Source organism: Neopelma chrysocephalum, unplaced genomic scaffold (assembly GCF_003984885.1).
Source record: "Neopelma chrysocephalum unplaced genomic scaffold, ASM398488v2 Primary Assembly neopelma1_84, whole genome shotgun sequence".
Taxonomy (NCBI): domain Eukaryota; kingdom Metazoa; phylum Chordata; class Aves; order Passeriformes; family Pipridae; genus Neopelma; species Neopelma chrysocephalum.
Window position 1 is genome coordinate 4,509,361 of NW_020897746.1, and position 26,823 is coordinate 4,536,183.

The 26,823-nt window shown below is 47.6% G+C and overlaps 1 protein-coding gene across 3 annotated transcripts; it reads left to right on the top strand.

Moving 5' to 3' along the window:
* The first annotated feature begins 659 nt into the window (after positions 1 to 659).
* On the top strand, positions 660 to 26,806 carry ST6GALNAC1 (ST6 N-acetylgalactosaminide alpha-2,6-sialyltransferase 1). 3 transcript variants are annotated; one of them, XM_027691484.1, is made up of 14 exons: positions 660 to 1,191; positions 1,267 to 1,307; positions 4,053 to 5,079; positions 5,236 to 5,299; positions 9,028 to 9,128; positions 12,267 to 13,133; positions 20,299 to 20,923; positions 21,729 to 21,897; positions 22,084 to 22,255; positions 22,632 to 22,770; positions 23,164 to 23,267; positions 23,843 to 23,932; positions 25,137 to 25,236; positions 25,614 to 26,806. In XM_027691484.1, exons 6-14 carry the CDS (start codon positions 13,078 to 13,080, stop codon positions 25,803 to 25,805), a joined length of 1,647 nt encoding a protein of 548 aa, XP_027547285.1. In that variant the 5' UTR covers positions 660 to 1,191; positions 1,267 to 1,307; positions 4,053 to 5,079; positions 5,236 to 5,299; positions 9,028 to 9,128; positions 12,267 to 13,077; the 3' UTR covers positions 25,806 to 26,806. The 3 variants fall into 3 exon arrangements, with proteins under 3 accessions (XP_027547285.1, XP_027547287.1, XP_027547286.1); XM_027691486.1 differs by having other exon boundaries at positions 25,635 to 26,806; XM_027691485.1 differs by having other exon boundaries at positions 13,004 to 13,133.
* The last annotated feature ends 17 nt before the right edge of the window (positions 26,807 to 26,823 follow it).

A 26,823-nucleotide genomic window follows, 5' to 3' on the forward strand; every position in this document is an offset into this window, starting at 1 on the left:
ATCTTCCCCTTGTGGGTATTGTCCTTTCAGTAATCACAGAGTCATAGAATTACAGATGGTTTGGGTTGGAGGGACCTTAGAGACCGTCCAGTTCCACCCAACCTCCATGAGGGGATGGTGGCACCGGGGGGTCTCCACAAGGGGATGGAGGCACTCAGGGGTCTCCATAAGGCAACAGTGGCACTGGGGGGTCCTCAGAGGGGATGGCAGCACTGGGGAGTCCCCATGAGGGAACAGTTTTACTGGGGGGTCCCATGAGGGGATGGCTGCGCTGGGGGGTCCCCGTAAAGGGATGGTGGCACTGGGGGGGTCCCATGAGGGGATGGTGGCACTGGGGGGTCCCATGAGGGGATGGAGGCACTGGGGGGTCCCCACGAGGGATTGGTGGCACTGGGGAGTCCCTACAAGGGAACGGCGGCACTGAGGGTCCCCATGAGGGGTCGGTGGCACTGGGGGGGTCCCATGAGGGAACAATGTTACTGGGGGATCCCAGTGGAGGGTCCCCACGAGGGGATGGTGGCACTGGGGAATCCCCATGAAGGGATGGCAGCACTGGAGGGTACTCATAAGGGGATGGCAGCACTGGAGGGTTCTCCACGAGGGGATGGCGGCACTAGGAAGTCCCCATGAGGGGACGGCGGCACTGAGGGGGTCCCCACGAGGGGACGGCGACACTGGAGTGTCCTCATGACGGGATGGTGGCACTGAGGAGTCCCCGTGGCTGCGGCCCCCCGCTGCCACAGCAGGCAGGGACGATCGCCAGAGCACACACATGTCCCCGCCGGGCCCCCGTGCGGCAGGGCGGGCTTGTCCCCGCCCGCCCTCCCTAACCCGCCATGTCAGGGGGGGGGCCGCTCCCGCCCTCACAGCGATGGCGGCGGCCCAGAGGGGCTTCGTGTGGGCTCCGTGAGGCGCCCGAATTTAGGAGCTCGCTAAACACGGACACACAGCCTAGTTTGGGAAAGGACGCATTGTTCATCCCGCTCATTGCGCCTCCGCAAATCAGGCAGCCCAAGGGGTGAAAAGTCACCTCTTTTATGCAGTAAAGTTCACACGAGCCTGCCCGCCTAATACATATTTGCTTGGGTGATGTGATCTTACCTCCAACACAGAGCTCTTTTCTTCATTAAACAACTTCTGTTGTAGAAGTTACCAGAAGTTATCTGGCAACTTCAGTTTTGTTTACAAAAGGTGAAAAGAAAATCAGTTTGGGGACTGATAATTCGACTTGAAGGGCACATTGTTTATTCTGTTTATTCTGCACAGGGTGCGAGGTGGAGGTTTCCACGAGTCAAACACACCAAAGGGTAAAAAGTTACCTCTTTTATACGGTAAAATTCACCTTATAAAAAACCCCTACCTATCTAACATATATTCCCCGTCTACCTAGTGCATATTTATTTGGGCGATGTAATCTTGCACAGTGCTTGTTTTATTTGGGTGATAATAATCTTCCTTTATTTGGGTGAATCCTACGGGGTAAGAAACACATAAATCCTTTTCTTCAATCCAGCATTGTCTGTCCTGGAGGTTATCAGAAGTTATCTGATGATATCAGTTATGTTTACGAAAGGTGGGAAAACTCATTTCAGGGACAGACAATTCACAGGAAGACAAACATCCACCTCCACCTGCTTCTGCACTGATGTTTTAAGCTGTTCTTTATTAAATCTATGTACTGTAAATCCCAGTACTGGTACAGGGATAGTTTGCAATCACAATTCATCCTAGATATTTAACAAGGTATTTTTTTATTCTGATGCTCTTATTTCCCTGTGTTCCTGACATCCCCCTAAGCACACTCTAATGTTATCTAGTGACTCAGGATCCTGCAGACAAGGAATAGATTGTGTTGTCTTGATTTAATCTTGGGTAGATCAGAGAATGTTCTGCGTCCTCAGTGTTCTTAGATATGTTTCTCATTCCTCATTCAAGCTCAAGCAGTCTTTGGGCATGAAACAGAGATCCAGGTTTATAAAAAATCTGGAATTATTTGAGTAGGGAACTTCAGTAGGTGTGGGAGGTGAAGGTAGGGGAAGGAGAGAGTGAACACAATTCCCCTCTGGCTCTGTAGGTAGCTTTGACAGGGATTTCAGGTTTGGAGGCTTTCTTTACAGATCGTTTAAATGAGGTTTTTTGCATAGGTTGATTCTGTAATTGGTTAACCTTGATCTCTGTGATGTGATTGCAGGTGCTTCACCCTCTAGGGTGTATCTGGTGGTGAAGAGGTGGGTTTGCACTGTCCTTTTCATGGAAGGAAATGGGAATAGTTATAGTTGGGGAAGAGTGTGTCCCCAGACACACAACAAACCTGCTTTTTGCACCTACAAGTTTATTTTCCATCTTAGGTTGCCTCCTGTGCTGTGCAGGGGAGTTCTGGGATTTTTTGCAAACTATGTCAAATATTTTTTAATAAATTCCTCAGGGGTATTTCTCAGAATGAATCAAAGGCAAAAGTCCTCACTTAATACCCTCGAGAGGAGAACAAGCAGGAGTTTCCAGATCACCTTTGGAGTTATAACACTGAAAAGCATCTCACTCATTCCTGCCTCACCCCTCCAGTCCCTCATGTCTCTTAATCACTGTTTCCAGGCAGGGAATTAATTTATAATAGTCAGGATTTATTCCTGTAAGAATGGTGGGAACAAAGTTTAAAAATCATATAGATAACAACCCATTTTAGAGAATATAATTTTCTCTAGGTGGTGAAATAGCTAGTTCTGAAACTTGTGGTATCTGGTGCCTATAGGGAATTTGGGTAGTGAGTGAGGGGCACAAGCAGCTCCTGTTTTAAGAAAGCAGCTTCACCTTTACTGACATTTTTATTGGTGAATCACATTTTGATATAACATAAGGACTGTATAAAAAACAACTCCCTTGTTACTGAAGCCTTTTCTACCTGCATTTCTCTGGAAGCTGTCTGGCCAACATAACCTCAGATGTGTTGGAGAATGTACAGTGGTGTCTTCTACCTTCTGGCTGTGGCAACTGAGTGGTATTTGGGGTTTTTTATTCTTTTTTCATAATATGAGTAAAGCCCAGGAATGTCATCTTTTTGTGAGCCTTTTCTAAATGTCAAGTGAAGCATCTCAGATTATGAATTATGGAAGGAGCACTGGATGGTAAGAATTCCTAAAGATAGATGGGGATGGAGTGCTGGTGCCGTGGATTTGAAACTGCCTTTGTGCTGGGACAGGAACAGAGCAAAACATGGAAGTCCCTGTGGTTTGTTAGGGGTGTTTTTAAACTTTGAATAGAGCTACTGTTCAAATGTATCCAGTTACTGGATCCCAGCCAGCACCTCTGGAATAACTGTGAGACACTCTTTTTTTTTTTTTTTCCCCTAAAGGGGAAATTCTCCTGTCTGAAATACTTTTTTAATTCCCAAAGTAGGTTTGGAATGCAGTCACTGAGGTATGTGCTGTAATGAGTGAGTCACGGTCTGCTCAGCTTTTGGGAATGGTTTGTGTGCTGTTTGCATTTGTCAACTGCTAAATTGGTCCGGGAACAATAAACTAATTAAGATGAGATATTGCATAGTTTGTTTCCTGTTAATTTGTCTCAGAGAAAGCGGATAATTGATTTTGTTTTCCGTCAGAGGCTGGTGCCAAACCTACTGTGGGGATTGAGACATTTTTCAGGTGCTGAACCAAGTTGTTGGGGGTGCTGCTGTAGAAAGAGATGGAAGAGCCAACTGACATCGTCCTGGGGAATCACAAGCAGTCTCAACACATCTCCAAAATTGGCAGTGTGACTGCGCCAAGGGTGGCAGGGGGGGCTGGGAGCCTCCTTCGTGTGGGTCATGTGGACTCATTGCCCCACCAGTGAGTTCAACCAGTTGTTCCCCGAGATAAAATCCGAAAGGTGAGGTGTGATGAGTCACCTTCAGTGGGGTCAATTTTTCCTCTGTAGCTGTGAAGAGATTGCAGCCCTGGTGTGAGGAACACTGACACTTTGGAGAGAGAGAGTGCTGCCTGGCAGTAGAAAGCAGGGTTCTTTTTGGAGCTCTTTGTTACTGCTCTTCTAAAATGGCTCGTGTTTTCTTACCCAAGGCTAACCTAAACACAGGCCTACAGCGCTCACAGCTGGAAAAAAGCTCATACACTGCATGTTCGTAAAAGGTGAGGTGCGGGAGAGGCAGAGCGAGCGCTGTTTATCCTCTGGAGGGTGCTGTTGTTTTGTACAAACAGCAGAGAGGGCCCGCAAACCTCCGAGGGAACATTTCGGGTGCTGTTTGCTTTAGGGAGGATTAAGGATGTGCTGTCCTTTTCTCCTTCACAAATCTCTCACGAACCCTGTATGTTGTGATCCACCTGTTCTCCACCATTCCTGAGACTGGCTAAACTTAGCTAATGACTCAGATTTTCTGAGCAAATCCTCCTGATCAGGACCAGGACTTTTTTTTTAACATCTCTTAAAACTTCTCTTGATCCCCCAGCCCCCAACAACTGAGCTCTTTTTCACCTGTGGGATGAGTATTTGTTGGCTCAGTGGAGGTATTTCCTACTGTAATGTGTGTGACATTGTTCTAATGGTCTTGAATTTTATTGCCTTGTTTTATAACTCATACAGATATAACTGCAATCCTTACAAAGGAGGTGATGTCTTGGATCGTTGCCTCTGTCATTTGTCTTCCTTGTCAACACTGTTACAGCCTTTTTATCAGAGAGGAAACCAGTACCCTGTGTGCTGTAAGTAAAATTTTGAAATCAGTTTATAACACTGCCTATGACTCAGTTTGTTCTAATTTTGCTCCTGATAATTGATGGAAGCAGAAATTAACTCAGGATGCTGGTTTTGAGGAAATGGGAGGAGTGTTGGAAGTGGTTAGTTTGTAGTAAGTGAAGATGGTCTTATTGGTTCAGTAACTCTTCTGAAAGGTGATGCTTTGACTCTGTAGTGCCTTCCAGCATCAGAGGACTGGTGTCATCTTCTTTCCATTTCCAGATACCCCAAATTCTGGGAGCTGAGGAGAAAGCTGCAGTCTGCTGGCAGTAGCTGCTTCTGACAAGCACTGCTGGTGCATGGGGTACAGGCAGAACCCCCCTGTGTGACATGGCTGGTTCAGCTCAGAGCACTGTGTGCGGTGTCTCTGTCCAGGCTTGCGCCGCTCCCGGCACGCAGCAGTTGTGCCTGAGCTAACCAAGAGCTGATCCCTGGGATGTGTGCAGGGTGTGACTAACCAGGGCCTAGAGACTGGCTCATGCCAATGTGGGGGAAAGCAGAGGTCAGCAGATATAGTGAGATATCCTCTCTGAGGATGCCAGTGCTTCATATGTGAAGCAAGTTCTGACTTCAGGTGAGTAGCAGCATCAGATTCATGCCTTAATTTCTTACCTTATTGTAACCTATTTGGACTTACTAGTAGTTCCTCATTGAGGCACAGGATCTTTTTAATCCCTCCTGTCACCCTGAATTCCCTTTAACTGTCACTCTGTTTATGTGGAATGTGTCCTTTCATGTCAGCAAGGACCACTGAAAAACCCAGCTGTTTAACTTTGGAGGAGAAACAGTATAGTCCAGCAGGCAAAGGAGATGACTGTGACCTTTGGAGTGAAGAGGGACTTTGTGAAGTGACTGGGTGGATAAACCAGACTGCCGGGGGAAACAGATTTGCAAAGAGCTGGAATGACTGACTGCTTAGGCTTGTCTCAGCATCTGACACTTTACTAAAAGTTAGAGCTATGTCTATTACAAAAGGGAAGAGTTATAGATTCTGGATACTTCCAAGATATGGTCAGAATGGCTGGGAGGGAGACTCACACCTGTTGATTTCTGAACTTTCTGTTTGTTTTGGCTTTTTGTTAAAAGATCTGTCTGTGTGCTTATGCACTTCAGTTTGGATGGGTCTGAATAGATATTGTCTGTTCCACTTCCATGCTTTGTTCTGTTTGTTTTTCCACCGTGATGTGAAGCCGGTGGATGAGTTACACAGGGTGTTACCTGCACAGCAGCAGTAGGAAGACCAGTAGAAACCAGATGGAGAAAATAGAAACCCCAGCTTTTCTCTGTTCAGACTGTGCTGAAGTTTTCACACCCACACACTTAAATCAACTTTGTAGTGGTGAAGTTTGACTTTTGGCATAAGCAAGAAGACTTCTATTTCAGGCAGCACCACAGGAAAATTTTAGGTTGGGTTTGCCAGTTCTTTCTCCTCTGTGGGCTGTGTTTTTGTCCTGCAGTGAAGGATTCCTGTGTCTCATCCGCTGTCCTTGTGGCAGGATAGAGCTGTATGACCTTAGTGAAGAAGGGGAGTACCACTGTGTGTGAACCCAGTGACCTTGAGATAGGAGCAGAGGCATTCTGAAAACTTGGGTTTAGGGGGGAATTTTATCTTCCAGCTATTTTCAAGCTGCCCATGAACAGCCAAGAGCGTTGGGCCTCATTTTGTGTGTAGACCACAACAGATTCAACAGCCCTACAGTCACACTGTTACATTGGCTGTGCTGGGAGTGGGTTGATGAGGTGGTTCCCTAAAATGTCCTGAGGAAATTGCACTCTGTCCTACACACCTCCTTTGCCTGGCTTTTTAGAAACTGCTGCCAGCACAGCTGAGGTGGGAAACAGGCTCCTCAGGGAAGTGGTCACGACCCCAAGCCTGCCAGAGTTCACGCAGCATTTGGACAAAGATTCCAGGCACATGGTGGGATTTTTGGAGTTATTCCTGTGCAGGGCCAGGAGTTGGACTTGATGATCCTTATGGGTTGTATTGGGTTTATGTGGCCGGGTTTTGGTAGCGGGGGGGGGGGTCTACAGAGGTAGCTTCTGTGAGAAGATGCTGGAAGCTTCCCCCATGTCTGACAGAGCCAAGGCCAGCCAGCTCCAGGACAGACACACCACTGGTCACAGCTGAACCAGTCAGTGATGGCAGTGACACCTCTGGGATAACATGTTTAAGAAGGAAAAAAGTTATTGCACTGTTGTAATTGCAGACAGAGAAGAGAGGAGTGAGAGTGTGAGAGGAACAGCTCTGCAGATACCAAGGTGAGTGGAGTAGAAAGGGAAGAGGTGCTCCAGGCACCGGAGTGGAAATTCCCTTGCAGCCTGTGGTGAAGACCATGGTGAGGCAACTGTGCCCCTGCAGCCCATGGAAGGCAGTGGGAATGCAGAGATCCACTTGCAGTCCATGGAGGAGACCCCACTGGAGCAGGGGGATGCCCGAAGGAGGCTGTGATCCATGGGAAGCCCATGCTGGAGCAGGGTCCTGGCAGGGACCTGCAGACCTGTGGAGAGAGGAGCCCACACTGGAACAGGTTTCCTGGTAGGATCTGTGACCCTGTAGGGGACCCACACTGGAGCAGCCTGTTCTTAAAATGTTTGAGTGCACAGGCAAAGATGATGGACCTGCATCCAGTATCTTTATCCTGGTGTCCTGCAGAAGTGCTGTCTTGGCTCATCCATTCCCCGGCTCCTTCATGACAAAGGTCTGTCTTTGCCAGACAGTCAGCTCCTCCTATGGCCTTTTGTGGGAAATAGTTTCTTACTAAAGGGTGGATTATCCTTGTTTGTACATGGATATACTGCACCCATCAGTGATCTGCACTGTGTGTGGCAGTTTGGTGGTATTTATACTGACAAGCCTGTGATGATGGGGTTGATGTCCCTGCTCACCTTTCTGCAACAAGAGATGAGGCAGGAGCTCTCTTGCTAATGGTATGAAAATATGGTGGACTTTATCCTGCCCTCTGCACTTATAGTGACTGGCACAGTCTGTGGGGGCACAGGGATGCAGACCCTTGGGGTTGGGTGGGATCTGGGAGCCCAGGACTGATTCACCATGTTGTCCTAAGGTGGGAAAGCACGTTGTGATGGTAATGGCAAGGTTCTGTCCTGGCAACCTAGGGGTTAACAGCACATGGTGTTATCCAAGACCCCCTTGTACAGACCTTTCCTTCTCTAAACAAATCTACCAGAGATCAGGAGTTCTTTTTCCTTCTTTGTGAGCACAAACTAGAACAAAAAGAGCCATGTGGACCTAGTTTTGAAGAAAGAGCTGGCTGGGCGCTTCTCAGGTCACTTAGCTGACAGTTGTCTTTAGGTGCACATAGGAAGGGATGGTGTAAGAGTGGTCTGTTGTTGACAGCTCTACTCATCTCTTCTCCATGCATGAATTCCACTTGCCAGTTGCAGTGTTGAAACAAAATTCGATCACCAGGACTCTGCTTTGAGTCAAACCAGGTTAATAAAACTGGTGCTTGCAGGCATGAGTGTGTCTCAGTTTGTCCTGCAGGAAAACCCTGGTAGTGTTGTTGACCACCCAGTCCTTTTTAGTGAAGCATGCACTGATTATTTATGCATAAATGGAATTGCAGGCCTCTGGTTTACTTGAAGTTGTAAGGCCAGACCTTGTCAAATGCTGATACTAAGAGAAGCGTGAGGCTGGCTGAATACAGTGTTTTACACCTCAAGGAGTGCCCTTCTCGAGAAACTGACTTGCAATTTGGCTGCAATCCCTAAACAATAAAATGTTTTACAGGATAAAAAAAATCCTAAAGATTAATCAACCACATGACAAGACAGGAAGTGTTTTTCCTGGATGGATTAGACAGCAAACCACATAAAATTACACAAATAAAATGCCACTTGTTTATCTTGAGACAATGTGCATTTTGTAGATAGGAGAAAAAGCTAATTCTCAAGTCAAATTTATTTTAGGGAACATATGAACTTCCATCCATGAAAAAGTGCAGTTATTTTAGTGTGTTTGTGGGGCACTTGAGATATCCAAATGGTTTTAATTGATCTACCTCCTGACCAACAGTGAAGTACTTTGGCAGTGGCAAAACAAATAGCCCACCTTTGACTTGTGAGCTGCTGGAGCGTGGTGGCTTCAGCCATCAGGGCTCTGAGGATGTTGTGGTGGAGCCACCAGTGTGTAGATAAAGCTGAAAGCAAAAAGAGATAAAGCTGAAAGCAAAAAGATATCCTTGGAGTTCTGGGCAAAAGCAGGACTGCTGGCACCATCCTGGTTAAATTCTATGTGATTAACTGCCTTTTGCTGCACTGTCTCCTTTCTGTTTATTTCAGAGACTTTCTGTCTGGAAAAGTGTGCGATGCTTTAGCAGAGCTCCTCATACTCCTTTCAGCCAGGACTGCCTGGCAGCATCCACTGAAGGACCCCCAGTAAGGTAATTTGCAAGTGCTTTAGGGTAAATTACAAAAGGTTTATAAACCCGAGGGCTTCTTATTTCTCTTGGATTCTGAGAACCCTTTACCATATGGTTTTACAGAATAGCACACGTATTTAAACAACCAGAAGAATAATTTTCCACAGTTCTTATTTTAATAAAGAGCAATGTGTCCTCTTGCTCTTGATTGTTTTGTGCATTTGTTATTTTAGTAATCTGAGCTTGTGTTTACCTATGGTCACAATATTAAGGGGTAAATATGAATTTGGACATTGAGCAAGCTGCAAGGTGGAGTGAAGCAAATGGGGGTCAGTGAACTGTGATGCAGTGGTGTAGATTGCTTAGGGAGAGGGAGGGAAACACCAAAGTCACTGAAAGATAGACAGGGCCCAACTGACATCTGCTTGCAGTCACAGGGTTTGTTCAGATACCACTGAAGCTTGGAACTGCACGAGGTGACCTTGCAGGATGACTTTTCCAGCCTTTGTTGCTGTGGCCCTGCAGTGTAACTCATTCTAATGAATGGATAGTGTCTCAGTGCCAAATGCCCACTACAGAGAGAGCTGTAATGGCAGAATAACAGAGATTAACACAAGGGCTGGACACCCCTCGAATTTGACATTGTATGTAAACAACACAGCTTAGACTGTTTCTGTTGTAGGCCTGATCATTGTCATTTGATAACTAAAAGTGGGGACACAGAGCGTGAGGTACAAGCTGCAGAGCTAGCAACAAACACACGGAGTGTGTGTCCTGCCTGACTTCTCCATGGCACTTCTTTAGGAAGTGCATCTCTAGGAGGAGATGACAAATGTCACCGTGCAGAACTATTAGGAACAGGCTGGCTGATCCTCTTGGCTCTGGCTGAGACTCTGCATCCTGGAAATCCAAGGCCTGCGAGACAAACCCAAATTGAAGAGATGCCAGGCAGTTTCCAGGGAATCAGGAGAGAATGTCACACCCCTCCTGAGAACAAGGATCTCTATTTCCAGTGCAAAGGCACAGTGCTGCTCTCCTGCCCAGCAATTACTTTGCCTGGGGACTTCCCTGTACGAGGTTGATGGGTGTTGTGCCGCTGATGTGGCAAAGAATTACCTTCTCTCTGTGGCTGGCAAACATCTCTGTCAAGTTAATGGGAGGAGGATGGAGATAAGTAGCACCCTGTATGTGTCTAAATAAAGCAGGAGAACTGGTACATAGAAGACCATAGACAGAAGAGAGCGAAGGGAAGAGAAGCATCAGATTTCCAGCAGTAAATCCATCTTGCTCCTCACAGAGCCCTGTGACTGTCCTACTCTTGCAGCTAAAAATGTGACTGCACTTCTCTGATGCTCCTGTCAGTGAGGAACAGAGAGAAAGGCCACGTTTTCCAAGTGTAAGACAGGGACAGGATGATTTATACCACTCAAGAAGCAGGGTTAATTTTACATTCCTTGTAGCACTTTTCACCCCAAAGGATGCCAAATGGTACATTTGTCCTGCCAGAGATGTCAAGGGGGATGGTTTCTGATGTTAAATCAGTGTGAAGAAAATGGGAAAGACCTTTACCAAGAAATATTTCACTTACGGCTCTGAAAGTCGTAGACCCACATACAGATGTAATTTATATCTGTGCAGGGACTGAATTTTGCTGCCAGTTGTGACGTGCTGAGATAATACGCCTGCATTTTTTGCTGGGGGTACGGAGAGGAATTTATGCTCTGTGATTCTTGTGTTTCTTTCTCTGCAGCAGTGAAGAGTGCTGGAATGCTCCTACTCCTGGCAGCTGTCAGGGAGAGGAGCTGTAGAGGCTGCTTTTCTGATGGGAGGGCAACTAGCCATGAGTCTAATAAATTACCTCCTCACCCATCTGCAGTGCTGCCCTGCTCCTTGGGGGGCCAGGTCTGAGAGATTCCTGGTCAGGAAACAGAATGTTTTCTTCCTTTCCATCAAATAGATTTTAAAGGGGGTGGGGGGAAAAACTTCACAGCCCATCTCAGCCCTGAAGTGGTGTGGGTTTGTCTGTCTGTCTGGCAGCTCTGGGGTGCTGTGCTAAGCTTCCTGCTGGGATGGCACAGACAAAAGGCTGCTGAGGGAGGCATTTGGATAAAGGACCCCTGGTTCTTTCCAGCCTGTGTAACTCCAGCTGATGTTTCCAGCCATTGTTGCTGGGAGTGTATTTTTCTGTGGCTTTTTAAATTCTCTCAAACGAGGTGGCTCATTAGTCTTCTCAGTGTTGTGTGTGTGAGGAAGGAATGCTGAGACCAGAGCATTTCAGGGTTGCAGCTCAAGCAGGGTGAGGTGAATGGTGAAGAGCTCAAGAAGCAGAAAGGCCGTGTGGTGACAGAGTTGGTCTGCTCCACTCTGTACAGGGAGGTTAATTATCACCCAGAGCTGTGGCCATGGGGAACAGCTCAAAAGCTGAGTCCTCACTGTGTTTACAGAAAGAACGAAAACAAGTTCCAGCAACCAGAGGCTGTAATATGGTCAAATTAAGAGCACTTACACTCCATCTCCCAGTGATTGTTCCAGGCAAGGACATTCCATGGTGTGTAGGAGCTGGCTGAGGAGCCTGTCCATGGGTCCATTACTGTGTGGGAGAGGGAGAAATATTCTAGGTTGGACCCATGTCATCTGCTGTCACAACACAGATTCAAGGCAGTTTTTTTACGGGGGCATTAGCTGGGTGGGGCTGGATGCCAAGCCCACAAATCAGCACTAATGAAAACCCAACAAGTTTTGCTTTGCTGTGTGGACACTGAGGAGCCGCTTTCAAGTGTTCCACCATCAAATCCATTGTCTCTTTCCCTCCTGGGGCATTTTAGCCCATGGAGAACACAGACGAATTGGCTCTCTAAGCCATTCCCCTGCTCCTGGCACAGTTTTCTGGGGCTTTGCTCTGTGACAAAACTGTGGGTATTCTTGAAAGTGCCACAATGGAAGATGTGGGGGCTTTGTCTCACAAATGCTGTTGTCTCTGGGTGCTTGTTCAGAGTTTGTGAGGGAAGGTTTGGTGCAGAAGGGAAGGGACTAGCTGGAAAACGACAAGTGAATGTGGAATTATGGGAAGCTTGGAATTTTTTGGGCTATGGGTTTTATTTGGTGAAAGCAAGACAAATAGTTGTGCAGAGTTTGCTCTTGTAATTTCTTCCTCCCCAGATTCCCAACCTGAAAGCTTTGGCTTCTGGAGATGACTGCTGAACAGGGAGAGGGGAACAAGAAACTAAGCTTGCCAAGCTAAGCCTTTGCTAGCCCACAGGCATGACCATTGAGCAGTCACATGCTGGAGGCAATGTCATTATTCTTCTCTCCCACTTACAACTCACTCAGTTCTTCTATCATCAGGTAATACTGTGAACAGGTCCAAACACCCCCAGCTCCTTTAGCAGCTCTTTATTCCACTGGCTTCCAGTCAAGTACTGGTTATGGTACAATGTAACCATCACTGAAAGACAAGTTTACCCTGCAGCAAAGGCTGGATCAATTTGTAGAATAGCTCTGTTCTTAAAACACATCTTGTGATGTTCTGTTCCATAACCCAGAGACATGGGAAAATGGAAAGCACACAGGGCACAGGCAAGTCAACAAAATTTGACACCTAGCCCTCTGGAGAACATGCCCATAGATAAATTTTTGGCACAGTTCAAATGGCAGCCGACACCCACAACACACACAGTTTAAGATCTAATAGCAATGAAGTTTGTTTATGAACAAAAAAAAAAAACCCAAACCAGGCAAATCTGCCTTTTATATGTCCAGGATGTAATAAGGATGTAGTTAAGTGGATGTGCAATTAAATGGACCATTGGAGATGAAAAAGGGCTGACAGATAACCACCTTCACTTGCTGATCCCAGGTGCAGTTTGCTTTAAAACAAAGTCATCTTGTTTTTACAGCACTGAAGAATAGAAGAACTTCTTCTGTTGTGGTCGCTGATGTTGGTAACTGGGCAACTGAACATGGGGCAGCAATGCTGGGTTTGGAGTCTCTACACCACGAGAGAAGCAGCATCTCCTGGGATTGCAGGTAGGAATGCCAGAGAAATGTGTTTGGAAAAGGAGGCTGGCATAGCCTGTGGCCCTTGAGAGGACAGTACCTGTGTTAGGTGCAGGTTATTTGCTTTCTATCTTCCTGTCTGTGGGGGAGCCCTGTGTATCCCAAGCATCTTACTTCTTATAGAGCTTTATAAGGGACCAGCTTTGCTCTTGGCCTCACTTTTCACCAGGTCACCCTGGAGAGTTCCAATATAACCCCATTTCCCAGTCTGACCTCATGTTTGAGCTAACCAGCCTGGCTGCCTCACTTCTGACAGATTTCAGCAGTGGAGGTGGAGGATGATGAAATGATACTCCAAGGAAGCAGAAGTCAGTACTCTGAGAGGGGTTTTTAGGTTTTCTTTTCTTACACCAAGAAGGTGGAAAGCTGTGTGTTTTGCATAGCAAGCCTGCTTTTGGCTAATGTGCTTGCCAGAGATCAGGATATTCCCCCAAGCACAATCTTTCCTGAACACAGAGTGCTACAGACGTGTTCTCCACAATCACCAGAGCAGTTCCTTAAAAGCAAAGAAATCCATCTTCTTCTGGTTGTCAGAGTCTTGCTATCCCTTGTGGCTCTTGGTTTTGCAGTAATGGTACATGGAGAAGGTTGAAGGGAAGTGTTTGCTGCTTCCAGAATTTCTCTTTGAGACCCTATTAACAGAAAAAGTTTTGTAGTTGCACACAAGCAGCTTCTTCCAAGCTGAATACCTGAAGGTGCATAGGACTTGAGAGAGGAAAGCTAAAATGAAGCCATTGCTATTTGTGCTGCATATGAGTGCAGGACTGATACTTATTCCTGTAAGAATGTCCTGTTGGAGATTTTGTGGGCACAGAATTGCTACTTGCCTGCTGCACCTCTGTAGAAGTGCCTGGAGCTCATGAGCTGGAATATGGCAATACCTTGGCTGAGCCCTTTCTCAGTGCCTGTAGTTGTTCAACACATCTCTCTTTCAATCCTGGGCTCAGTTTGAGCAACAGTGAAATGCTTTGTTGTAGATGGAGCCAGGGCTGTACCTTGAGCTAACAACCTCCCCTGTATTTCTTCAAGGGCTTTTCAAACCTATGTTATTGTTTCATTTTTTCTCTCCTAGGCCCTCTGATAACCAATGCTTTGCACATAAATCCAAAGAGAGTAACTTGTCAGTAAGTATGGACAGAAAAGAAAGGCAGCTACTGCTGAGCTTTGTACAGGGAGTCCATGCAGCTATTTGCTGTGCTCTGTGGAGGGGTACAAGGTAGCTGTGAAACCTGTTGACTGGCTTTCCTGTGACATAAAACAGGCACCTTCTGTTCTCTGTGTATTCAGTATCAGTGTGACTGCTTCTGAGATTTTGTTGATACCATCAACAAAAGCTTTTTTATATCCAAGCTTGACTTTTTTATAAGAGCTGTGCAAAAGCAGCCTATGCATAAGGAGCACTAAGGCCATCTCCCTGTGAACAGTCAGGGCTAATATTTAACAATTTAGAAATTAAAAATAGCCCTTTGCTGTAAAACTACCTGATAAAGATAAGCATTTGTCTGGCTGGGACGTTCATCTCTGTAGATCTTTCCCTCTGCTGCTGGGGTGATGTACTCTGGACTGCCCAAATTGATTCCACACAGACCAGGGATTTTCATAACACAAACTTCTCTGTTCTGGATTTGCAACGACTCTTACTTTGATTTATTTCAAAGCAATCACAAGGTAAAATGGATGTGTACCTATCCATCAGCTTTTGAGGGGCAGGGATTGCTTCTGGATTGCAGTTGCAAGCAATTACTGCATTAAGAATATATGTTTATGGTTATATCTAAAATCCTGGGCAAGTGGTGGTATGAAAGCTTCTTTGATTGTAACTATGGCTACTTCCATAATTTACACATGTTCCCAGTGGTGCTTCCGCCAGATCAGAGGTGAAGGGTTTCCTTCTTACCAGATCAGTCTCATTAAGGAAAACATAGGAAACTTCCACTGTTTGCAGTAAAAGGTCTTTTCCCACTATTTGTTACAATCATCATGGCTGGGCTTCATGAACGAAGATTTGGGAAGGGCTCTACCCACGTTTGTTACAAGCGTGCTGGTGGCTAAAAAGGCCAATACGAGATAGGCAGGTCTGGTTGCAAAAGGCACAGCAGAAAGATTTCTTAGATGGTATATTCTGCAAGGCTCGATTCTTTCTGCGTTGTCTTTTCTCCTCGAGAGTGACCCTGTGTGCGTTCTCAAAAGCATCAGCAGCGTTATAGATGGTGTGTCTCCAGGCCTCCCGATTGGAGGCCAGAGTAGACCAGTTATGGTGATCAATATGGCCAAGGCTGAGATGTTGTTTTAGGGAGTCCTTGTATCTCCTCTTCGGGGCTCCTCTCTTGCGGCAGCCGGTGGCAAGTTCACCATAAAGCAGGATCTTAGGGAGGTGGTGGTTGGTCCTTCATCCTGGAGACGTGTCCTGCCCAACGCAGCTGTGTTCTCAGCAACATGGCCTCGATACTTGTAACTGCTGCTTGTTCTAGAAGAGACATATTAGTCACATAATCTGACCAGTGGATGTTTAGGATTGTACGGAGGCAGCGTTGATGGAAGCGTTCTGGGAGCCGCAGGTGGTGGCGGTAGATGACCCATGATTCGGATCCATATAAAAGAGTATGGATGAGCACAGTGGCTCTGTAAACACTGATCTTTGTACTTCTCTTCAAGTGTTTATTTCGCCAAACCCTTTTATGGTTTTATGGTGATACATATGAATAGTAAAAGCTGGCCTGAGAAATTGGATCTGTGTGCAAAGTGTCTGGGAATCCTGGGAGACAGGGTGTGCGCCTTCCTGTAGGCAAATCCAGGGAGAAAACCAGCCCAGTCATTGAACACACCTTGATAAAGCAGTGCCTGGCGAGCACCTCTGGGCAGTGGCAGCAGAGCCTCTGATGCTCCCGGGCATCTCACCATGCGATTTTCCAGGATAAGGCTCCCTAAAATTGCCAAAACTGTGATTTGCCTCATTGTTGTAACCTACTTTTGCATCTTCATTGCCAATTTCAGCTCCTTGGAGAAGACAAAGATTTTCAGGTAGGAGACCTGCTTCCTCCTGATATGCACTGTCTGGGCAGAGTACTTGCACTCACTTTCTTTCTCTGCCTCTCTCTTTTTCACCCTAAAACTTGCACTGCTGATCTGAGTTAGGTGACCACTTTATTTTAGCAGACCACGTTCAGGCAGAGCACGGTGTTGGAAGATCCACAGTTCAAAAACCTACTTCTGCTGGCTCCCTAGTTTCTAAGGTTTGCTTGTGTAGCTGTTTAAAGCACCCTTTCCTTTATTAATGCTACCTGCTTTCACACTTTGGCACTGCACAGTGGCTCCCTGAATGACTTTATTCAGCCCTAATCTAGATTGTATTGCTGGACAGGGAATTGGGTTGGATGCCTTCCAATTTCTAGTGAGTTCAGCAGCTGATTCCTAACACAAATATGCTGCATACTGGGAGACCAGTGTCATGCAGACATGATCCATATATATATATATAATTTAAAGAAATGGTCAAGCAAATCCTACAAGAAGGGATGTGGAGGGAATTGTAGTGTAGACTGCAATGAAGTGTCTCCAGCATCATTGGCAGGGAGCACTGTTCCTTGGATGAGCCCTGGAGACACTTGAGCCTTTCCTAGTAGTAGCATGGCTCATGGATGTGTTGGTTTAGGTTGGACTCGATGATCTCAGAGGTCTTTTCCAACCTAGTTGATACTGTGATTCTGTAGTGTGGTGTGTGCTGTGTATAGGAAGCACCACTCCCAGCCTCCCCATCACCCTCATCTGGTCCCAGCTCTCCCAGTGAGCTCATCTGGCTCAGCTTGATGGAGTTTGTTTTCAGCTGGATGTCCCAGGGCTGATGCTGTGGGGGCAGGCAGGAAGAGTGAGGCTGGGAACATCTGCATCTCTTCTGGAGGTGACTTGAGTTAAGCTCAGCTCTAGCAACTTGAGACCACACCTTGAGGGCAGCTATCCATTTGTAGAGGTTGGAATCTGCACCAGGGAGGCAGTGGGAGGAAAAGGAGAGAAGGAGGAGGTGTAGAGAAATGAAGTGAGTTGTCCTTGATCCCAGAGCCCATCAGTGGGAGAGCTGGGACAAGAACTGGCTCTCCATGCCCAGCTGCTTGAAGCCATTTAATTCTGCCATAGTTTCAGGTAATGGAAATGCCTGAAATGAATTTACTTCCTTTTTTGCAACTGAAATAAAACAGAACAAGGTATGAGCTGCCTGTGGTTATTTGTGTGGCAGTTCTATTTCTGTACCTTTATATGTAACATAAAATACACAAAGCAACATTTTCGTGGCTTTATCCTCTATTTGTCCTTGGGCTTTGTAAAAGGAGAGGAAATGACAGTAAGTGTCATTGAGCTTCTGCAGTTGTTTGCCAGCTGGACTCTAGAGCCTGAAATTGGATGAGCTGCTTTGACAATTTGTCTGCATTTAAAATGCTGGTCAGGAGAGCAGGGTCCTGTGTAGGCACGAGTGTCTGGCCATGTGGGCAAATGTAATAGAGCTGGGGTGGAATTGGCCTTGTGAGACAGCACATAGGGAAATGGAGTGGGGAATGGTTTGTCATACTCCCCTGTTTCATTTGTCATACCGCCCTGTTTCACTTGTCTTCTGCCCTTTAATTTCAAAGTTTTAAATGTCATCTTAAAAATACAACAGACATTCATCAAGGGATTTAAGATCTGCCTGAGCTACCTTACCCAATATCTCTTTACTTAGAGTGTACATATAAAATCTTTCCTCTTACTGGGCAGTAAATAGCAACGCAAGTTTATACATGAAGCGTGAGGATAGAAAGCTGTAGTGGGTTTCTGTGGCTGGGTTTTAGTAGCAGTGGGGCTACAGGGGTGGCTTCTGTTAGAAGCTGCTGGAAGCTTCCCCTGTCTGGTGGAGCGAATGCCAGCCGGCTCCAGGATGGGCTTCCTGCCGCTGGGCAAGGCCGAGCCAATTAGGAATGATAGTGATGCCTCTGGGATAATATACTTAAGAACAGAAGGTTGCTGCACAGAAAAAAATCCGGCCAGGGAAGAACCGAGTGAAAACATGTGAACAACAATGTAGACACCAAGGTCAGTGCAGGAGGGGCAGGAGGTGCTCCAGGCACCGGAGCTGTGGCTCCTGCAGCCCGTGGTGCAGAGCAGGGTGGGGCAGCTGTGCCCCTGCAGCCCATGGAGGAGCATCGGGGTGCAGAGACTCCCCTGCAGCCCATGGAGGCTCCCATGCTGGAGCAGGTGGATGCAGGAAGGACGCTGTGACCCCGTGGCAGGCCCAGGATGGAGCAGGGTCCTGGCAGGGACCTGCAGCCCATGGAGAAGGAAGCCCAGGCTGGAGCAGGTTTTTCCCGGGCAGGACTTGTGGCCCCTGTTGGGGACCAACGTTGGTACAGCTCATTGATGAAGCACTGCACCCCATGGAGGAGTGACCCACGGGACAGCAGTTTGGGAAGAACTGCTGCCCGAGGGATGGACTCATGCTGCAGAGGTCCATCAGGGACTGTCTCCCGTGGGAGGGACCCCACAGGAGCAGGGGAAGGGCTCCAACTCCTCTCCCTGAGCAGCAGCAGAAACAACAACTGACCATGACCCCCATTCCCGTCCCCCTGCACCGCTGGAGGTGAGGAGGGAGAACTAGGAAGGAAGGAGGGGTGGGGGGAAGTTGTTTTTAAGATTATTTTACTTCCCACTCTTTTGCTCTGCCCCTGTTAGTAATAAATCCAATTAATATCTCCATTTTGAGTCTGTATTGCCCTTGATGGTGATCAGTAAGTGCTTCTCCCAGCTCTTAACTCATGAATCCTTCCCTTTTTTTTTCCTCTCCTCTGTCCAATTGCAGAGGGAAGTGAGAGAACAGCTGTAGTGAGTACCTGTCATCCAGCCAGGGTCAACCCACTACAAAAGCACATTCTGCACTCTTGATTGTAACTGGCTAAGGATTATGAGAGAGGTGGAGCTGACAGGCCATGTTTTACAAACTCCCTCTTTTCTCATTGCAAAGGTTCCTGTATTTATCTGATACAAAACAACTGTTAAAAGCCTCCTTACCTAATAATTTCCTGAACAGAGTGTTATGGCATCCATCAAATTCCAGCAGCAATTGAACTGTTATCTACAGCCTGTTATCTGCAGAAGTGGTTTTTTCCCATTTATTACCTTGGAAGCAAAGGCTGAACATGAGTGTGAAATCAGACTGCCACAACCACGATGGTTTATCCTAAAAAGCTTTGCTGTACATAAAAGCTCAGCTGCAGGAATTTTTCACCTTCCTTTTTCCTGTTCCACCCTCCAGCCATTTGCAGATAAGAAGGGAAGTTTTTGACAAAACCCCACCACTTCTGCCCTGATTTTTCTGCTGGATTTCAGCCCAGTCTTGTTGCAGGTGGCTCTTCTGCTGTTGGCAGATGTGTCCCTCTGTGATAACCTTGTACCTGCCTGTGCCTCTGAACCAGGCAACAGGGCAGCTGCAATATTAGAGGCAAGTGCTAAAAATGTAGAGATTTTACATTTTAATGGCTTCAGGGTGTCTGCCCTAAGACACGTGTACCTGGTGAGTGCTGTGTGATGCCATTGCATCAGCTGACTGAGGAGGAGGAGGAGGAGAGGGAGAAGTGCCCTGTGGCAGAGAATGCCCAAATGCTCAAGAAATGATGTAGGGTAAAGGAGGGAGTTTCACTTCTTCTTAGACTTCCCTTCCTGAGTTCTGGAAGATTTTCCTGCTCTGTTGCTGAAGCACAGAGCTCTGCTGGCAGAGGAAAGAGCCAGATGGCTGCCTTCGTGGTGTGTGCCATGTCCTGAGCTCAGGATCTCCAAAACAACAGTGCTCTGGGGACTTTGCCAGGGGTCCTGCCCGGTGCAGGGCAAAGCTGTGCTGTACTGGTTGCTAGTGACAGCCAGTGTGAATGTTTCATGAGCCAAGTGTTGAGGAGAGGAGTGTGTACCTCTGGGATTTGCTTAGTGGGGAGATAAGCAGAATTCAGGCCAGAATGGTGTAGGAAGTTGAATAACACTTTGGCAAAGATCAAAATGAAATTGCTCTAAAGCACAGAGAGAGGCTCAGAGTCAAGAGCACTAAAAATGGGCTGGAGGGTGTTCAGTGTTAAGTGGAAAGTGTGTGTGATGTGTCTGCTTTTTCTTTGATTGCATTCAGGAAATTGAACATCTTTCAACATGCCCCAGATACGCAACAAGTGGACAACCAAGAGCAACAGGGTTTAAACTGTTCTGATAATGGGAACTCTAGGAGGTTTTTAGAGGTGACTTTGGGGAGAGACATCACAAAGCTCAAAAAAGATATGGTGGAGAAGACACCAAGATGGAAAGGAAAGGAGGAGAAGAAAATGATGGAACCGCTTAGTGGGGTTAAGGAAGCCAAGAACATGGTTGTGAAACCATCACCTCAGTTGGAGGAAATCAAGAAGATAACAGTGAAAACAGCCCCTGTGGTGCAGGGAAACAAGGAGAAAACAACAGTGAGACCAGCTCCAGGGATGGAGCAGGAAAAGACAACAGTGAAACCCCTTCCCAGGGCGCAGGAAGCCAAGGAGAAGGCAACAGTGAAACCATCCTCTGGGGTGAAGGGAGCTCATGAAAACAACACATCCAAAGACCAATCAAAACCCAAAGAGCCTCCTGCGTCAGTGAAAACTGTAACACCTGTTCCTCAGGCTGCTGCACTGACAAAAAAGACAAAACTGAGCGCTGCTAACTACACATCTGAGCCACACTGGGATTTCGAGGACAAGTACCTGCTGGATAACTCCTCTCCAGCATCGGTAGGTGTGATGGCGTGTGTGCTCACCAAGAATGCCTCCCCACTGACCTCCTTGTCTGCTGTCCCCTGGACATGTGTGCCCGTTGCAGCTGAGGATGATTTTTGAGCTGGTAGGTCAGCTCACTGCAGATGCTGGTGGGACCCAGACAGGAACACCTCCATGTATGACTCAGCCTGGCCAGTCCTCTGTTGTGCTTTAGTATGGGAACTTACTGCAATTGCATGTGTTTCCATAGGTTCATTTGAAGGTCAGCCTGTACTGGATTCCCTGTCTGGCAGTGCGTTTCACAGTGATTAATTTATGACATTGAACAAGTTGTACCTTTTTTCGTACCTTTAAAGGGAGTGGTAATGGTGATCTAATCCCCCATGTCCCGAGGTGCTTCCTGAGGACCTTGTGAGGTGGGACACTGCTTATTATAGCATATTATTACTGCTTATAGCCTTATTTGCTAAGTTCAGGTTAGACCTATTACAGATATTAATTTGCATCAGTTAATGAGGCCCAAAGCCAGTAAAATATTTAAGCATCACAGGCCTCTTATTCTGAAGAGGAAAGTCTTGGAGACTTGGAGTCACTCTGGCTCCGTGGTAGGCGACTTTCTGCCCGGTAGTTATGGATGTAGTGCTGAAATTGTGCTTCATGTTACGGTGATGGGGATGCTGAGTGGAATGACTGATGTACCACTGGAGTTTCTATGTTTCTCTCTGACCCTGTCACACACAGGCACACAAGCACTGGCACTCAGTCAGATTGATCAGCTCTCTGCTCATCAGTCCTTATTGTTTTCTTTTTGTTTTTCAAGACCTGCTCTGAATCAGTGAGGGCCAGAGCTGCCAAGTCTGACTGGCTGCGAGATCTCTTCCTGCCCAACATCACAATCTTCACAGACAAGAGATACTTCAATGACAGTGAATGGAACCGCCTGGAGCATTTTATACCCCCATATGGCTTCATGGACCTGAATTATTCACGTGAGTCCCTCAGGGCTTGTCAGGATGGGACCATCAGACTCCCAACAGGAACATGATGCCAAGTAGCTGGAGCTTTGCAGCATCTCCCTGTCAAAGGCTAGGTGGGCCTCCTGGTGGAAACTGTGGTGATTTCACTGTGTCCATCCCAAAGACTCTTGATAACTCTCCACCATGTTTGCTTCACAGTGGTGAAGGAGGTCATGTCCCTGCTGCCCCCGAATCCCCACCAGCAGCTGCTCCTGGCCAACCATAACAGCAGCATTCCAACATGCATCAGCTGTGCTGTCGTGGGGAATGGAGGAATACTGAATAACTCTGGGATGGGCCAGGAGATTGACTCCCATGACTATGTCTTCCGGTAAGGCAGGCTTCCTCCTCAGAAGATGCACAGCTACCTTAACCTAACAGCTACTTTCTGGGCTAGCAGGTAATTGTGGCTGCATCACTTCATCTCTTCTACTATTGCACTGATTCCCAAGTGCCAAAATGACTCGTGGGAGGAGACAAAAAGTCAAAAAGTAATTGCGAAGTTCCTGAACACCCACAGCCTGTGTTCACAACTGAGCCACAAAGAGCCATCTCCAGAGCAGGGGCTCTCCTGCCCATCAGGGTGCCTCTCAGAACAGGCCTAGTCCTCCCTTCCTCCAGACTAACACTACCTTTTCCTGTTAGGAACATGGACGTGAGGGTTTGCAGTGGTCACCTAACTCTGCTCCTCTCATTTCCTTGCTCAGGGTGAGCGGGGCTGTAATCAAAGGTTACGAAAAAGATGTGGGAACAAAAACCTCCTTTTATGGATTCACAGCCTTCTCCCTGGTTTCCTCTCTTCAGATCTTGGGACACAAAGGGTTCAGCAACATCCCACGGGAGAAAGTAAGTCAGGTCCATGCTGTATGAATGCACAGCTTTGATGGGATGCTGCTTGTCTGCGGCCTTCAGTTCTGTTCTTGCCATGCGTGAGGAGCGAAGGGGCTGAGCCAGCACTTCAGCATTTCCCTCAATGAGGGAACCTGCACTGCCTTGGCTGGGAGTGAGTATTTGCAGTGGCAAGCTGTGTCAGTCCCACCCCAGCCTTTTGGCATGTAGAAGTAGCTGCACATCAGATGTTATCTCCATTCTGCTTCTGTGGGCTAGTTGAAAGGTGCAGACTGAAGATGTGTGCCCAAGAAACTCAGTGAGCCTAGATGTCTGCTTGCATTTTGTTTTTAAAGCACATGTCTGCTTTGATTTTAAGTGCTGTTTGGTAATGCTCATTTGTTTTCTTAGCATGTCAAATACATTCACTTCCTGGAGGGAGCTAGAGACTATGAGTGGCTGCAGGCTCTTCTGTTCAACAAGGACATCAGGAAAGGATTCTTGAACCTCAGCGGGTAAAACAAACTAGCCTTCTCTACAGCCTGCAGTGAGGAGCTCTCTGTTTTGCCCTTTTCCTCTACACAGTGCTCAGCCCTGAGGAGGGGCAGGCCAGGGTAAAGCCAGGCTAAAGCCTCCCTCCCCTGGCATATCTGTTTGGAGAAATATCTCATTTCCTCCACAGCTCTGAGCACTGCTGTAACCAATACACCTCCTTCCCAGAGGTAGCTGATTTCAATGGTGTGTGGCCAGAGCTTGGAGAAAGCTCTGTGGCCCTCTGGGATGAGCACATGCTGCTGTCTGGTTTGGTGTCTGTACGTGCTGGCCTGCTCATGGATGAAAGCCTGGTTTCACCAATTCTTACCTATACAAACATGTGCTTTTTGGTATTCCTGTCTCCTGTTGTTGCCTCTCCTCCCTGATCTCTTCCTCTGCAACACACACAGGCTATGGACACTTTGTCATAATCTGGGAAATGTTGCAGAATAATTTCACAGTGCTTGTGGTTCTTCTCTTACCAGCGAGTGCTGATCCTTTGCAGCTGTGATGAAGTGTAGGATCTCATCCTGAGTCTCCCCATTCCTGTCTTTAGGCAGAAGCCCCGGCAGAAATTTGACAAAGATTTCACAATGGACAGATACCTGGTGGTTCACCCTGATTTCCTCAGATACATGAAAAACAGGTGAGCTGGGGGTTATGTGCTCTAATGGGCTTTTTTTTTCTGGCTGGCACCATCTCTGTCTGTCTCTGGGCTCTCCTCCCAGCTCTCTGCTCCCTTGTAACTCCAGTTCAGCCACACCAGCAGCCTGGGGGTAAACTTCAGCAGTGTGCACTCAGCTGAAATTCTCTGTGGTGCTGCAGTGGGTTAGTGGTGGGTAGTCATCCAGAATTTGAGAGCTGGAGACAGTTTGGCTTTCTGCAGCCAAAAGAGATCCTGGGCAAATGGCAACTTTAAATGTGGGAAGAGTGTTGATGAAGTGCCGGAATAGTTGATCTAGTTCAGGACCAGCCTTTCATATTCCCCATTTTCGAGCACCTTGGAGAAAGGCTCTGTAACAGACCTTCTCTACAGAGATTCCTTCTAGACTCCTGAGGTTGTTTGTCCCCTCAAACACCATAATAGACCCTTCTTTAGCACCCCAATTGCCTGGTCTGGCTGCTCTTCTGTGCCTCTCCAATCCTGTCCACAAGCCTGCTGTCACTGAGATCTGCCCATCGTGGGCCACACGTGACTGAGATGTAGGAACAGGAGCTCCTGTCGTGCCTTTTTTGGCTGCCTTTACCCTTCAGTCTCCTTGAGAGCTGCATTCTGCCTTCCCTGAGAGCCAGATGGCCAGCACTCCCTGCTCGTTCTGACGTCTCCCCTCTGACTTGGGTCCTTTCCAAGGCCATGAGGACTCAATGCTATTTTTTCCTGGTGTGGACTCCTGCTTTCCAAACAACTCCTGTCATAACACAGGTTATGCAGCTCCTGGCACGTTTTGTGACCCTCCTCTGCACCTTCCCTATGTCTCGTTTTCACTCTTAGATGTGGATGGGGAGCAGGATATACCACAGAGCTTCAAAGCCACTTCAGCACTGCAAGGCAAAGGACAGACCTAAGAGTAGTGGGCTTTAACCTACTAGATCCTTTAATCCATCCCCTCTTTATCCCCACTGCCTCAATCCCCACTTCCACTTCCATAAAACTGGAGCAGAGCTGTGATTAGGTTGCAGTGCAGGTGATGGAGCTTCTGGGCATACTCATGGCTTCTCTGAAATGCCTCATATGGCCACAACCTGCTGCAAGGAAGGAAGATGTGACAGAGGCTACAGAGGGAAAGGTGTGCCCCGCTTGAAACACCACACCCAGCAACCGCTCTGGGCTTTCTTTTCTCCTGCTGCAGGTTTTTAAAATCTAAAAATCTGGAAAAGCCCTACTGGAGGCTGTACAGACCCACAACTGGGGCCTTCCTGCTGCTGACTGCCCTCCACCTCTGTGACCGGGTAAGGGCCCCGTGATTCTTGCACCCAGCACTGTCTGGCAGGGGAGAGCAGGGGTGGCTACAACCCTGCCTACTGTCTGCCTTGAGAGATGTGGGCTGTTGTTAGCTGTGGAGCAGCAGATTGAAGACAAGAGAAACAGCCCTAAGATAGCTCACACAGAGGTTGTGAAGCCTGCTGTGACCTAGAGCATGTGAGCTCCCAGGGAGGCAGTGAGAGGAGCCAGCAGGAGCCAGTGCTCATAATCTGGTCCTTCTGGGCCCCCATGCAGGGTCACCAGAGGAGCCCCAGTTGGCATCTCTGTCCTGTGCTCCTTCCCTGTTTGGGAACTGTGTCCTGTATTTCACTTAGCTCCCTCCACCCTCGGTACCCCTGCCCAGGGAGCTCCCCATCTTTCCCAGGTGAGTGCCTATGGCTACATCACGGACGGGCACGAGAAGTACTCGGATCACTACTACGACAAGGACTGGAAGCGGCTGATTTTCTACATTAACCACGACTTCAAACTGGAGAAGGAGGTGTGGAAAAAGCTTCACGATGAGAATATCATAAAGCTTTACCAGAGATCCTGATTGTGTGGCAAGGGCCATTGCTTGGGAAATCTCAGCACCTCACTGGGAAGAGAAGAGGACCACCAGAGCCAAGGTTAGTTCTGGGCTGCCAGGCACATTTCATCCCCACAAAGATATTTCCCTCCTTCAGCACCTCTATTCTTTCACAACACTTGCACAAATGTGTGAATGCTGCAGACCCAGAGAAGAACAAGAAAATGCAGAGTGCCAACAAAATCCTTGTGGCTGTGCTGCAAGACTCCTGCTGGTTTTTGTAGGCACAGGTATTGGGAAAACAGAATCCAGGATAGATCTGGATAGCATATGGTCCAGTGTCCTTTATTTAATCCAAGTTTTCTCTCTTTGCAAGGAGATGCTCCTCAGGCTGGGGCTACTTCTGTTCTGGTGGATCCTCTCCATTAGTGATGCCCACTGTGCAGTTGGGTGTTGTCTAAACAAGCTCCCTCAGGAGCCAGTGGATGGAGATGCACACACAGGCCCTGTCTCAGCTTGACTTTATTTCTGGAGGTGCTGCTCTCACTCTGCTCCCTGCAGATAAAAAGGGTGGACTGGACACTTCCAGGTGACTAACTCAAGAGAGAATGAGTCTCACTTCTGCTTCCCAGTGTGGCCTTGTGACACTTCCAAAGGAGCACTGCCATCAGCTCAGGGGCAGGTAACTGCTCTCCATGGTGCAGCAGACATGCAGTACCTGGTGCCTCTTGCTCCAGGGATCCCATGGCTGCACAAAATGTGAATTTTTTGGCATGGTCCTGGTGTGCCAAGTCCTTGCTTAGCTGGACTTTGTCATGCTTGGCTCCCAGCTGTGCCCAGAGCGCTGTGTCTGTCCTCCTGCCAGGGAAGGTGGGAGCTCTCCAAGCCCAGGGATGGATGCTACCCTTCCTTGCTGCTGGCTGGAGTGCCTGTCCCCCACAGTGCTGTGTCCAGGACACGTGCAGCATGTTGGCCTTCTCAAAGGGCTTTTGTACATAAAATAAATGGCACTACTTTGGCCAAGCTGATCTTTCACTGTAGCCCT

Excerpts from the sequence above, each read along its gene's own strand:
- ST6GALNAC1 (XM_027691484.1), top strand. The coding sequence starts at position 13,078 with ATGCTGGGTTTGGAGTCTCTACACCACGAGAGAAGCAGCATCTCCTGG. Across the intron at positions 13,134-20,298 it reads AGCATCTCCTGGGATTGCAG|GAAATTGAACATCTTTCAAC; the intron begins GTAGGAATGCCA and ends GATTGCATTCAG. Across the intron at positions 20,924-21,728 it reads ATAACTCCTCTCCAGCATCG|ACCTGCTCTGAATCAGTGAG; the intron begins GTAGGTGTGATG and ends TTGTTTTTCAAG.